At 41.0% G+C, this 14,773-nt stretch overlaps 2 protein-coding genes across 5 annotated transcripts in view; both read right to left on the minus strand.

Moving 5' to 3' along the window:
* tmem8b (transmembrane protein 8B) overlaps window positions 1–609 on the minus strand; it is a 47,880-nt gene extending 47,271 nt beyond the window's left edge. The window contains exons 1-3 of one of the 4 annotated variants that reach the window (XM_061815936.1): window positions 473–609; window positions 333–402; window positions 149–217 (exon numbers count right to left, since the gene is read on the minus strand). The gene's annotated coding sequence lies outside the window, so the exon portion shown is untranslated. Of the gene's footprint in view, window positions 1–148; window positions 424–472 lie in introns of those variants that run through there. The other 3 variants (XM_061815934.1, XM_061815935.1, XM_061815933.1) reach the window with 3 other exon arrangements.
* mccc2 (methylcrotonyl-CoA carboxylase subunit 2) lies at window positions 531–14,068 on the minus strand. The gene is made up of 17 exons (XM_061815938.1): window positions 13,829–14,068; window positions 12,090–12,156; window positions 11,713–11,797; window positions 11,429–11,530; window positions 9,628–9,755; window positions 9,003–9,115; window positions 8,771–8,884; window positions 7,807–7,871; window positions 6,809–6,908; window positions 6,635–6,730; window positions 5,587–5,659; window positions 5,259–5,335; window positions 4,333–4,399; window positions 3,472–3,628; window positions 3,037–3,151; window positions 2,602–2,687; window positions 531–1,020 (listed from the first exon to the last, which is right to left on the minus strand). The coding sequence occupies exons 1-17, from the start codon at window positions 13,958–13,960 to the stop codon at window positions 903–905; spliced, it is 1,695 nt and encodes a 564-aa protein (XP_061671922.1). The 5' UTR covers window positions 13,961–14,068; the 3' UTR covers window positions 531–902.
* Window positions 14,069–14,773: the final 705 nt, after the last annotated feature.

Genomic DNA, 14,773 nt, shown 5'->3' on the forward strand with positions numbered 1-14,773 from the left:
CAGACTTATGCATTCTCAATGCCTACTTCAGGGTTATGTGACGGAAGAGGAAGAGGGGATGGCCAGTAAAACAGCTTTAAAAATTGGTGCAGATGCTAGAGGAGGCAGTGTGTGGGTGGCATTCAGTCTCTCAAACTCACACACACACCATGGGGTCTGAGTTATTTCTGATGTCAACAGCTTCAGAACGCAGCAGCAGATCCAGCCAAACCTTGTGCTTTCAAACACAGAAAAGCACCGCTGAATCAAATGTTAAAATATTCTGATGTGGGGGAAAAAAAAACAAATGAGTCATTCCAGGTTATCACTTTAACTTCAACACATAAACTGACCATAAGAGGAGACAGCTTTGGTGCACATTCCCATGTGCTCCTCTTGCAGCAACATGGCTTGGATTTATTCCTGTTAGGAAACAATCTTTTCAAATCGAGAGAAACAGACGGTGGGTACAGAAGGGGGGAAACTAACCCACCTGGGTCCCTGCTCTCGAGACATCTGTTTAGAAATTTCCCAACTGGAACTATTATGTCGATACTCAAACCCTTCTGTGGCCTTAAAATATGTTTAATGGTACCATTTTGCTCCAGGAAAATGTTTATGGCTCAACAGCGCCCCCACGTGATAATCCATCCAGATAGAGCCGGTGATGCTGGTGAAGAAAATTCATCTCATTTTGTTGAAAGAATTTATAATACTTAAAAGGACAGCGGCATTTACAAATTGTAACAGTTAAGGCAAAACTTCCCAATGGCCCTGAATAGTCTTGTCAGAACATCATCTAATTACCCCAAAATATAAACAACCTCCTGGAGCTGTGAGTGTTCGCTTGTCTTTTCAGAAGACAGAACATGTACGAAACAAAAAGGACTACAATAACTCTATACACGTGCGGGCTGAGCGCATCACATCCGGAACACTCCGAAACGGGTCTTCTTCGTTGGTGCGTTTAGCGCGGCGCTCAGACTCAGCCCCAACACAAGGCGAGTGTCAGCAGGATCAATAATTCCGTCATCCCACAGCCTGTAGGGAAACATAAAGCATCACAATATTAAGACTAATCCGGTACTTTCTGATTAGAGTCAGTGGAAATAAAAAGTCTACACCCTCCTAACGAAATGTCAGATTTTCCATGATAAAAAAACGAAAGAAATTATCAATTGTTTCAAAAACGTGCTCCACCCTTAAAGGGACCTTTAACCTGAAATACTCAATTGAAAAAAAATAACATTTGTGAGAGGGGAAGTTGCACAAGAGTGCACACCCACTTAGTCAATCGTATTCAAACTCAAGCTAAAAGGGCATGAGTACAATCCTGCCACCTTAAAGTGTCTCCGATTAACCGTAAATAAAGCTCCAATGTTCCAGTTAGCTTTTCCTGACATTTTTGTCGTCACATCTTACAGCACAAGCCATGGTCCGCAGAGAGCATCAGAATGATCTCGTTGTTTAAAGGTATCAACTTTAAAGCATAGGTTCTCGATAACTTTAATGGTAGGAAAGGTTTGGACTGATTCTTGGTCTCATTTGATAGTAATACAAAAAACAATGCAATGGAACAGCGATGCGTTGACTTTTTACTTTCTCTTTACTGTTTGAAGTAAGTCAATTTAAAGTAGAACCTCTAAAATCAAGTGTTTTTACTCATCTACAGATAAGTATTTTAAAAAGCACGACACATGAAGTCGACTCACGTCCACGTTTTTTCCTCTTACATCATGTCATCAAAAGGTGAATAAGTTGTCTAGATTTTTGTCTCAGTTCAACTTACAATACAGTGGTTTTAGACTTGAGGAATGCTGAAGATGTTACTTAAAACAGTAGTGCGTCATCAAGTCCGGCAGGGCTTTTCTCTGCTGGCCTTGACATCCTAAATTCTAACATTTCAAAAGTTCCATAAAATATTACTTTGTCTATTCCCAACAGTCTAATTCTCATTTTGTTGCATTTCTCTTAGCTCCACTGCTTACGATAAGTGGATGTGTTCCATGTTTGGTTAATCAGATTATATGTTCTATTCATCCAGGGCCTTCATCATCAGATGTGCTGGCTCATGTAACTATCTAAGCAATCGGAACATTCCTTTAACAAATCAATTTTCAAACTGGCCTCACAGGCCCTGCTAACTGGCCCACAATAACATCAGCATTTCATCTAAATGGTTGATCAGAGCAGGCCAACTTGAACTGATAAAGCAAATCTGTCGTGATCTGTAGACATTAATACAATTGATAATCAGAATCCCTGGTGAGTATATATATATATTTTTTTTCTTTCTTTTTCCTTTTGTTTTTTTGTCATGTTTTTAGATCATTATTGATTCTGAATTGCTCCAGATGGTCTATGTGGGACGGTTGTGAAGTGATAGTGGTTGTATTAAGAAGTTCATTAAGTCGGGTAAGTCTCCACCTAAGGTCCAACTACTACATGCATTGCCTGCTACTTTTAATACATAAAGGCAACAGCTGAATCCCTTTTTGTTTCTATGACATCTCAGGGGTAAATCTCGTTTGTAAATATGGACGAATCCGGAGAGTGACTGGTGTTCAGATTACATTTGACTTTGGAGGTCCCAATGTAACTGCGCTAACTGGCCAACCTCACCTGGCACTGGAGTAGTAGGGACTTCCTTCTTCTTCAAATCTCCGCACTATCGGTTCCTTCATGGCGGCTTCCTGTTCTGCTGTAAACTTTTGAGAATTTTTCAAAAATGAGCATGAGGCTCCGTGAACAAAAAACATAGCACACATTTTGGCAAGGACTTTACTGCAGAACATTTTCCTGCATCAAGTCGTGTTAGAGATGTACGGTATAATGTCATCTTAATCATCAGTACCAAGCCGAGGTGTTATTTTGCAGCTATTAAAGCTCTCAACGCGTCCCCCACAGGACATCTAACACATTTTAATTGCAGCCAACGACAGCACTAATCAGAATCATTACGACATTAAGTAATGGTGTAATGCTGATCTTTAAATAAAAGGTGTCAAAGCATTATGTTTATGCTTTTGGCAGGATATCCCAAAGGACTTTTGTTACCTCTTTTCCCTCTCTGGCTCGTTGATCTTTGGTGATGGTGGCCAAGACAGTGGCGGCTTGTTCCCCACCCATGACGGAGATCCTGGAATTTGGCCACATGTAGAGGAATCGGGGGCTGTGAAAAGAGTCGCGCACGTCAGTTAATGTGATTTGAATGTGTCAAGGATGTCAGCAAGGGAAAAGCAATGAAAAAGAAAATGGGATTTTAAAAAGCTTGGTGGGAAAATTCCCAGCAAGGCAAGTCTAGAAGCACTATTGTTCAATTGCAAAAAGGAACGTCAAACAAAGAAGCAACATGCGAGTGGTTTATCTCCTAACATCCCCAATTCTGTTATTTTCCTAACAATGTAAACTTGAAAGCAGCCATTTTGGCTCAGAATGTGCACACTTCATCCATTTGTACTGCTACCACACTCAACTCTGGAGTCGTCCTACCTGTAAGCTCGCCCGCACATGCCGTAGTTCCCAGCTCCGTACGAGCCCCCGATGATGACTGTCATCTTTGGTACGCTAGCACAGGCAACGGCAGTGACCATCTTGGCCCCATCCTTGGCGATACCTCCTGCTTCATACTCTCTCCCCACCATGAAACCTTACAGGGAAGTCTCATGTCAACCTCAAATTTACCGTGATTCATTCAAAATCGCTCTTAAAATGCAAGTTGTTCACAAAAAAATTAATAAATTCTCTCTATATTTTTTTGTAACTAGAATTTTTTTTAAATATAGTCTTTATTGTGTTGAATTTAGGGAAACCCACTGGGGCCTCCACTCCCTGAGAAGGGTTGAGTCAGGAAGGGCATCCGGCGTAAAAATTGTGCCAAACCTATGTGCGTTCATCTGAGATGACACGCTGTGGCGACCCCGAAAGGGACAAGTCGAAAGAAACTCACTGGTAATACTGTGTTAACTGGCTGACCTCAACTATTGTTGTTTAACTAGTTCACTGCTCAGCTGCACAAAGATTGTAAATTTTCAAATATAATTTTCAATGGGGATGGAATAATTTGACTGCAACTGTGCCATTCTACAAGTGGAATACAGTATTGTAGTAGAATACACTGTTTTTGTTTTTTTTTTTTTCATTTAAATGTCTTTGCCCACAAGCACAGTTCATGAAAACTGGAGTTGATTCTGGATAATACTGCTAACGATGAATGAAGAGCTCTCTAAGTATAGCGATCAAAATTCAGGCTTTGCAAAGAAATAACACCTTGTACTTGATTGACCCAGACAGCATGTGTATTTTGTGAAAGTTGGTAAACAGCCACATATGAAGATAGCAATTCCCACTCACCTGTTATGTTTTGTAGGAAAATAAGTGGAATGTTTCGCTGGCAACACAATTCGATGAAATGCGTGCCCTAAAACGGAGAAGCAGTGAGTAATTTCACAAAACTTCAGATATGCTTTTAACATCTTTGTTTGGAGGTTATCGCCTAATTGCAATGTTTTCGCAAAATGGGAGACTAATAATCAGTCACGTCACTTCACGACAGCTTGGATCCAATCACTGTTCACTTTTGCAAAAACACAAACACCTTTGACTGAAACATTTAGCATCACGGAAGGCCGCCTGCATCTTCGGCGATGACAGCACGTCTCCAAATGCGGCCATGGTATTGATTTTCCTCAGATGTGCTTGCCGGGCTTAGTCGAAGCACCGCGCCCGTCGCATTCAACAGCAATCTCTCTGATAAAACACCCAATGTTCACACTGTCACACCGAGACTGGAAAATGAATCAGAGTTCCCCCCCCCCCCCCCCAAATCGAATCCCAATTGTGCAAAGCGTCTGAGTCTATAATGACACCCTCAACGCCTCGTCCATTTAAAGGGCGGCTACAGTTCAGCTCTGTTCACGCAGAATAGCCTGGCAAATTAAGTGAACGATGTTGAATGAAAATGGTCCGTGGCTTTCAAATGCAACGCTATTACGATAGTATTCAGGAGCGGGCCCAGACAAATGCAATTAGAAAGCTTATTGTAGCGGCCCCTCCACTAAGAAGGGTCAGAACAAATCATCTATTAGGAGGAGGTGCTCTCATGAGAGGAATATTGGTATTCATTGTTGGAAGCAGCACATAAACCCCATGGGAGGAGGCTTACTCGGCTAATGCGTTTAAGTCCTTGACACTTGGAGAACACTGCGGTCTCACTCTTTGAAAAACTTTCACATGACTGAGCCGCTGAGGCCGCTTACACCTTACAAACAATATTTTACCTTTTTCGCAGATTCTGAAAACAACACTCCATTGTTGCCGATTATTCCAACTGGGTAACCAAAGATTCTGGAGAATCCTGCAGGGAAATATTCAGTCAAATAATAGCAATGCAGGTTGAAGAGTCCATTAAAAAGTATCTTTTCCTTCATGGAAGTACCCATTCATCCATTTCCTACTCTACTTATCCTTTTTCCGGGTCAGACTGAATTGAACCCACATTGCCTGGATGGAAGTCAGGCGGGTGTACTAATAGACCATCAGTGACCCCTCTGTACTGTAGATATAATTTAACAATTTTAGTAGGTTTTATTTTCAAACTGAACTTACCAGTCACAAGCGTGTCCCCATAGAATGCCTTGAATTCATCAAATTTACTCCCATCGACAATTCTGGCAATGACCTAGAAGTCAACAAACATTTTATGTATATTGATCCATCCATTTTCAGTCCCGCTTATCCTCACTAAGGTCACGGGTATGTTGGAGCCAATCCAGCTAAACGCTGGGAAATTGAGGACTGTGTTGTTGGATATTCACAACTTAAGGCAATTTGGTGGTAAAATTGATTTGTGTTTTCTATCCATCCATTTTCTGATCTGCTTATCCTCACAAAGGTCACGGGAGCGCTGCAGCCAATCCCAGCTGTCATCGGAAAAGGAGGCGGGATACACCCTGAACTGGTTGACAGCCAATCGCAGGGCACATGGAGTCGCACCCACAATCACACCTAGGGGCAATTTAGAGTCTCCAATTAATGCATGTTTTCGAAACGTGGGAGGAAACCGGAGCACTTGGGGAAAACCCATTCAGGCACAGGGAGAACATGCAAACTCCACACAGGTGGGGGCGCGATTTGAACCCCGGTCCTCAGAACTGTGAGGCCAATGCTCTGCAGCTACGCCACTGTGCCCCTGAGTTACATTTTTGATGTCATTTTTTATTATTAAACAAATGAATAAAATTGCTCAATGCTAAATTGCTTTAACAAATATTATAAGAATCTTCCTAATATGCTTGGTGGGCTAGATTCTACGGTCGAGGTCGGAATGGATGTGGTTTGTGAATTATCTCGTCAAAGGTTTAAATCTTGTAGCTGAGGGCCTTCAAATATTGAAATTTCGTCTTCTTGTTGAGGAGATAATAGAATGCTTCCTGAGTGCGCTTGTGACACAAATGTCCTTCCAAACCACTCTCTTGCCTGCATGTATACTAAGTGTGTGTATTGGTTATTTTGTGTGCTGTAATGCATTCAGCATGGCAATACTGCACAGTGAAATGAAAATGTCCTCTGTGGGATAGCGATGAAAATAAAAATGTGCCAAGCTATGAGAGAAAAATAGAATGACTTGAATCAATATTGAGCACAGCCAATATACCTCTCTGACGTCAAAGTTCCGTTTCAGATTGTCCCCAACAATGCCGTAGAGTTCATCAGCAGGGTAAAGAGGAGCTTCAGTCGGTTCTGTAGTAACCTGAAACACATGACAACACACGACATCAACTTATCTCACACACAGGGACGCCACACAACTGACATGATCTGGACTTACATCAAGATTTTTCTTGTAATTGAGACTCCGGACGGCTTTCCGTGCTAAATGAAGAGCGTGGTCGTCATCTAAAGCGTAGTGGTCCGTCACGCCGGACTTCCTGTCAAATAAAAACATCAATCAGAGGGTTATTGCACAAAGAAAAAAACTGCCTGTATCTCACTTAGGGCCCCAGTTGGAATACTCTGTACAGCAGGGGTGCCCAGACTTTTTTTTACCCCAGGATCTACTTTTCAAGCGGCCAGCCTCTCGCGATCTACGGGGGAGGGGCACGCACACATCGCCATGACTGCCGTGGAGAAAGAAAAAGTAAGACGGTAAATAGGAGGCCAGATTACTTGCAATTTTGATTGGTTGCGACATATACGATGATATAAGACCATCCATCAATTTTCCGTTCCGCTTATCCTCACTTGGATCGCAGGCAAGCTGGCGCCTATCTCATATGACTCTGGGGGAGAGTTGAGTGCACCCTGAACTGGTCGCCAGCCAATCCCAGAGTACACAGGACGAGCAATTCCAATTTCCAATCACAGTAAAACCAGCAGCCACTCATGAAAACTTGTTGCCAAACCCTACACACTGCGTGACAGTTCAACTGATTTTGGCCGCCACACTCAAGTGTGCAGTGGAGATAAAATGTGGAACAGGTAAAACTATACACACAAAAAAAAAAAAAAAACAATAAAAAATAATGGTAATTATATGCTCTCCCCATATCACAGATTTTCACCTCTCGAGAAAACATATGAAACATATCTCCTGTGATAGATGGCCATGATTGTAATTGAGATATAAAAATGAGCCGTTCATATTTATCTACAGTATAACAGCACCTGACACAAAAGTTTGAGCAATGGCACACCTGCCAAAAAACAAATAACTATTGAGTGAGTTTGTAGAACTTCAAATGAAATGTTACCACGACAAGAACATATTAAAAACAAGCATCTTAAAAACTAGCATCACAAAAGTCAAGAAAAAGTGCTGTTTTCAACCTGCAGTGAAGATCCGCACCTCCAAGGTCCTCAGCAGAAACTTGCTCTCCAGTAGCAGCTTTGACCTGACACACAAGTAAGGGGATTTGGTTACAATTTACTGAGTATAAGCAACAAATCACAGCCCGTTTTCTGAAACTGCGATCATTAAGGGCCGCTGTCATGAAATGCATGATTTTTAGTATGTTATTAATGAAAAAACAGCAGCCAACATGGACCCATGCGTTTTTTCCACCACAAAATATGATTTTGACGTATATTGCTTTTTGTATCTCCCGCAATGAAAATCCTCTTGAGAGATTTGTTTTCGAGAAGAAGCAGGAAGTGACGTACATGGCAGGACCAACCTCAAGTGGACTTGTTTGTTTCTATTAGTTTTACCTCCAGGAAGGTAGCTCGTTGTTCCTTCGTGTTAGCCAAATTGCAAGCTCGTTGCATTGCTGGACATTGCTTGAACCCTCGTGAGGATGGATTTACCCTTCATAAGTTTGCAAGAGACCCGGTTTGTCGTGAAAATGGATTGCACAGGTGCAAATGACGAGAGTTTAGTTGATTCCAAATGACCGGTAGGTGTGTATACAGCTACTAAAAAAAAAATAATAGTTTGGGGCGGACCATGTAATCCATCTCTCACAATGTAACAAAAGATCCGTACGTATGACAGGGGTGCTAAATGTGTCAATGTGCGCGTTGGACGGATTCCGCGTCGGCTCATCCGCAAAGGGTGCCGCGTCCACTGGTCATGGCTTCGGCTGGGGTGGCTCATCTTTGGCGCCATGGTGGCTTATCACGGTGCCGAGCCGGGCCGCTTTACGGTGTTGCCATCGCAAGCCATTGCCGACAGGGTTGTTCATAGCCGCCACCGTCATCCACGATGAACAACACCGGCGATGGCGGCAGCGAAAAAAAATTATTTAATAATCTGACAATCACGTTTTTATCATTCAACAGAAACTTTAAGTACCAGTGGAGGTCCACCGAGGAAAATTGTTCCTTGCTTCCTGACTATGATGCTTTCATCTGCCATGGCGGGTACATAGGCTCCACCAGCAGTACAGGATCCCATCACCACCGCAATCTCAGGGACACAGATAAAAGATAGTATTTTCTAAAGTGATATTCATGAAGTTGAGCTTGAAAAAACTTTGCTGTAGTAGAACATTTTCAATAACACCAGGGAAGAGCTGCAGTATTACCTGCGCTATTCCCTCTGATGACAGCCTGGCTTGGTTGTAGAAAATGCGGCCAAAGTGATCTCGGTCGGGAAAAACGTCTGCCTGTCTGGGAAGATTGGCGCCTCCTGAGTCCACTGAAGTAATCAGAACATCATGTTGTGAGCTAATGTCGCAGACAAATCTATTTTTAAAAAGAACAGTTTCATCTTGTGCATCACTTAAAACTCACTTCTGAGGCCCACCGCGTGACAAGCGAGACGGCCAAACCAGACTTAAATGAACGATTCCCAACAAATTACAGGCGCCGAATCAGACTCACATACCCCCCCCCCCACATATACAGCACACCCTTAAAACAAAATGTTTTGCTGCACATTTAATGTAGTTTTCATTTTTATTGAAAATTATTCAATAGCTTTTTTTTTTTTAAAGGATCTTCAGACCTAGTTTTTCATTTAAATATAAATATATTTGACTGAAGAGATGATTCCAGAATACTTGAGGTTGTTTTTCCAAACTTAACTCTTGGACTTGAAAACTGAATGTCTCGGGAGAACCTATTTTGCAAAGCAACTGTTGTACAGAATTTATTGGGTCTAAATTTTATTTGACTTGGCCAAACCTTTAATTAAACTCCAAAACTCACCTAAGTAGATACAGGGCAAATGATTCTGCTGGGCAATTTCTTGAGCACGAAGATGCTTCTTGACTGTAACGGGGTAGTACGTTCCGCCCTTGACTGTCGCATCATTGGCAACTATGACACATTCTACCCTGGTTAAGAAAAATGAACAGAATTTGATTATTACCCGACAGACTTAGAGTATGTAGCATTACATGAAAATGTAAATGTGCATTTATATACATTCATCAGCACATGGTACACTTAGACAATGTAATTACATCATTAAAGGCAGAAAAAGAAGATATTGGATTTCATTATCTTGTGCAGGTGCACATGCAATTACCCGGTGCTTGGCCCACTGTCACTTGGGGAAATTGAAAAGTAGAGCTGTGTGTCATTTGCATAGTTATGAAAATTCATTTTGTCGTTTTCAATCATCTGAGCTTGTGGACGCATGAAGATTTTAAACAGAAGAGGCCCCGGGATCGAGCCTTGGAGTACTTTATACGTACTTTTGGTCAAATCAGAATTGAATAATGACCCCTTTCCTTTAAGTAAGATTAAAAATAAAAATTAAAAAAGCTATGCCAGATGGTCCCACAGAGTTGTTCAGCCAGTCAAGTGGTATATTTTGGTCAGCTGTGTTGAATGCAGCACTGAGGTTCACTAACACTAAGACAGAAGTTCTGCCATGGTGTGCATTTAAGCATCTATTATTAAACACTGACGAGAGCGGTCTCAGTTCCGTGATATGGTCTAAAACCTACTGTCCAAAGCAGCTGTTCACTTCAAATTTATTTAGCCATTAAAACACAGCCTTTCCAATACTATGATATTGCGCAGTAATTGTTTAAGGCCCATTTCAAATTTTAAAAGATGTTTATGTGAGAGACCCAACACGATTAAAGGGGACATATCTTGACAAACAAAAATTCTTCCATCATTTGGGATGTAATATTGTCTCGATTGTGCCTCGGTAAACGTGTGAAATGGGAATTAAAATTGTCCATTGATTCCCGAGTTAGATGTTTTTCTCTCAAGGCCTGAAATTAAGTTATTCAAATTTCTAAAGCTTATCTACATCACTAGCGAAGATCTCCGCCTTCCCTTTCTGCTCCTGAGGCAGCGAAGTCAACATGACAAATGTGTACTCTCACAAGTGGGTCGGCTATGTAGAGGCAACCAATAAGAGGAAAGGGGGTGGTCTGGGCCATGTATGGACAAAGAGGAAACAAAACTGGGTCCAACAGAAGTAACTGTCATGTGACAAAATCAAGGTGTGAAATTGACATTTTTATATTAAATTCGCATTAGGAAGTCACTGTATGGAGGTCTAAATAGCCAACATATGTCATATTGTGTGTGGCATGCTTGATAATCTCGACAGGGGGCAACGCACATACAACCTTTATGTTCCTCCTCCAATCTTAGTCTCTTATGGTCACACAGGATCTCATAAAGACAACGACAGGAAGACACTCAGGGTAAGCGTCGATGTTACCCACGTTAGCAGCGCGCTTCTTTGATTGGCTACATTCCATCACACATCACAATTCACGGCATCGTGATTCTGGGAGACATCAGCTTTCCCCATATGTATATACCGAACAAGTGCAGTATTTAAGATTGGTGACCACAACCTGTTTCCGACCATAAAAATCAGCAAATCCACTCTAAACACGCCTCACACCTCAAGGTCAATCTTATAGGATAATCTTATAAAACATAAGATTGTCTGGCATCTGAGGTTTTTGGTCAAGAAGGGGGAGAATCAGAACAAAAATACCCCGATTGTTTTTGTGTGTACTTTGTGTGGACTTACCCAGAAACCCGTCCAATCCCAGTAATCATCCCGCCCGCTGGCACATCCTCTTTTCCATACAACTCGTACGCTGCAAACTGTGAAAATTCTAAAAAAGGAGTCCTGTTGAACAATGAGTTGACATCATTATCAAACCACAAGCAGCTTTTCAAGCGGAGTCCAAGAAATTTTTAGGAGTACATTTTCACATGTTTAGAATTCGTAGAATTAAAAACTGAAATGCTTGTGAAAACTAAGCCTTGATTTTAGAGTGTTCAAAAAGTGATGCAACCATCAAACAGTACCCTGGATCCAGGAGTCTGTCGATACGTTCTCTGGGTAAAAGTTTACCACGGGAAGTGTGAAGTTTTCTGGCTTTTTCTCCCCCACCTGCAACAACAACAAAGTCAAACCTGAGTAGGTTGAGACCACCGCATTACATCATCAAAGTCACCATCGGCAGCTATTATCATCATCTCATAATTCCACAAACTCAGAAAAGTTAAACAAGCTTTTCGGTTTTTTTTAATAAGATCTATTATACAGCAGTGATGTAAACACGCAATTACAAAATATTCACTAATAAATACATTTGACATCGCATACATCTTGGCTATGCTACATAAAAAATGTGCACAGTAGCAAACACTAATGTTAATTCATACAGCTAATTCCCACCCACCTAATTTAATCTTCTCTGTCCGGCTTTTCAATTCATCAACAAGAGCTTGCATCCGCTCATAATTCTCCTAGAAGAAAAAAATATGATCAGTATGTTCAGCCATGTTTTCTTGACAAATTCATACAGTAGTAAAAAACATGCAAATATTCTTTTTGTTTCACTCTATACAATAAACGACTGATAAAATAACTTCCCAAAAATTCCAAACAAATTGTAGTGTCACAGTTTGTCAGAGTCAAAATGTTTACAAAAAGTATGACCGACAAAAAAACGCGTTAGAGCACGGGTTTGGTAAACCAGGGGTTGCGGGTTCATAACACACTGGGGCCTCCACTCCCTGAGAAGGGTTGCGTCAGGAAGGGCATCCGGCGTAAAAATTGTGCCAAACATATATGTGCGTTCATCTGAGGCGACCCCGAAAGGGATAAGCCGAAAGAAACCATCCACCCATGACCGACAAAAAAATACTTACCTTTCTAAGTACCACACTCATGACCAACATAAAATTCAGTAGCATGTGTGATCATCTAAGTGGTCATCAAAAACAAGGCAGAGGCTTTCTTGCTAAAAAAAAAAGTATATCTAATTTTACAATATGCCACTGAAACACTATGCGTAGTTTCAACATTAACACTGTACTTAAATGTATAGGAATTGAAAAAGATGTAAAGTTAACAAATTAACCTTTGAAAATAAACATCTCTAAGATATGAGACGCAACTGTGTTGTAGTTAAAAGTTAAATATGACTGAATTTTGCCTGAAAATAATGTACTGAACATTAAAATGGAAAAAACAAGTCCTAACAAAAAAAAAGACTAAAATTATGCAATTTGAACATTACATGAGATTATTTCACACTGCACAAGTACTCATGTTGAAAACTCACTGCGCTCAACCCTTAATTTATTCATCAATTCATCTTCCGTACCACTTATCCTCACAAGGGTGGCGGGCTTGCTGGAACCCATTCGATCTATCTTTGGGTGAGAGGCGGCAGGGCACATGTAAACAAGCAAACATTTACTGACATTTACACCTATAGGCAATTTAGAGTCATGAATTAAAATACCCTGCATGGTTTTTTTTCCGGGTGGGGTGGTGGGGGTGGTGGGGGCGTCACATATGGGAGGAAATTCGGGTCCTCAAAACTCAAACTGTGAGGGAGATGTGCTAACCAGTTCTTCACAATGCCAAGTGACTAGACTATTTAGTCACAGAAATTTAAAAATGGTCAATATTCCAAAATATGTAAATCTCTTTTTCGAAAGATGATCCTGAATGCTCCAAACATGAGCTGGTAAAGGAAATGTGATGAATAATTCCACATTGAATACATTATCAGTCTCACACAGGGATCACTGAAAATATACCTGAATATACCTACTTTTACTTACTTTCAATAGTAATCAAACGAGCCTCCGGTGTTAATGACACAAATTGATGTTATATATGAGTAAATTTATAAAATGAAAGGTATTCTGAGGAGGACAGAGAAAACACCCAAATGCTTCACTTTTAACTTCACTTATACTTGTGTATATTATGGTTAAAAGTTGTGGGGGGGGGGGGTTGGGGGTTTCCCAGGTCAACATTCCTGCGACCCTTGTAAGGATAAGCGTCTCAGAAGAAGCATGGTCGGATGGACGTCAACATTTTGACCTTATCCCAGCTCTTCTTATTAGCAAGGTTGCCTGTTAGCAGCAAGGGCTAGCTAGTTGACGATAGCATGTAGCTCACCTGATAGTCGGGGGAGTGTTTGTCAGGCTGGGAGCCGAGGCGGCCGACTTGGTCAGCGTAATAGGATCTTGTGCAAGCCAGCGAGAGACCTCTACAACGGAGTAGCAGCGGTTTGACCGTCTGAAGTAGCATTTTCGCGCTCAGTTTTGAGCAGACGAGAAGTTTTTCTTGCTAGCCTAGCCTAGCAGCGTTCTTGCTTTCTGGTTGATGTCAGGTCAAATGGAACTGCACACTGCCTCCTGGTGGCAGTATTATGCCGTCATTTTGTCGCTGTGACGGTGTGTGAAATTTTAATTTGCAAATGTAGCTTGTTACAATTACACGTTGGCGAGGTGATTATCGAATTTTAGTGTAGATTTTTCACTTACTTTTATAAAGCAATACAACTAATTATATTTGCTTACATTTTGAACACGTTTCTTTAATTTGAATTAAAGCATCAACATGACCTGTGAATTTGAATTAAAGCATCAGCATGACCTGTGAATGTCTCCTTTTAAAACAGTGTTATTTGAAGTATAGATCAACTGGGAAATAACCATAAAGTACCATGTTTGTTCTTTGCACAAATAACAAACTAATAGCAGCACATGATGAAATGTAAATGCACACTGAAAATGTCGGGATTTGTGTATGTATGTCCGCGCGTGCATGTGTCCGTGCGTGTGTTTGTGTGAAACATACCATGTCGACCCGACGACAAATGACAATATCACTGCATATGACAAAGCAGATAAACATTAATTTTGTAACTAAATCATATACTCTTGCATGTAATTAGTTACTCTGCAAGACTCTCTACTCGTGTTTATTGTACAACTGGGCGGCGAAAGAATACGTGGACAAAAAAATAAGCTTCAAATCTAGATTTTTATTAAATTGCTTTCGGCCTAAAAGTGACTTTTATAGATAGATTTGGACTAATTGTAACATTTAAAGGTGAAG

Source organism: Syngnathoides biaculeatus, chromosome 4 (genome assembly GCF_019802595.1).
Source record: "Syngnathoides biaculeatus isolate LvHL_M chromosome 4, ASM1980259v1, whole genome shotgun sequence".
Lineage (NCBI taxonomy): Eukaryota > Metazoa > Chordata > Actinopteri > Syngnathiformes > Syngnathidae > Syngnathoides > Syngnathoides biaculeatus.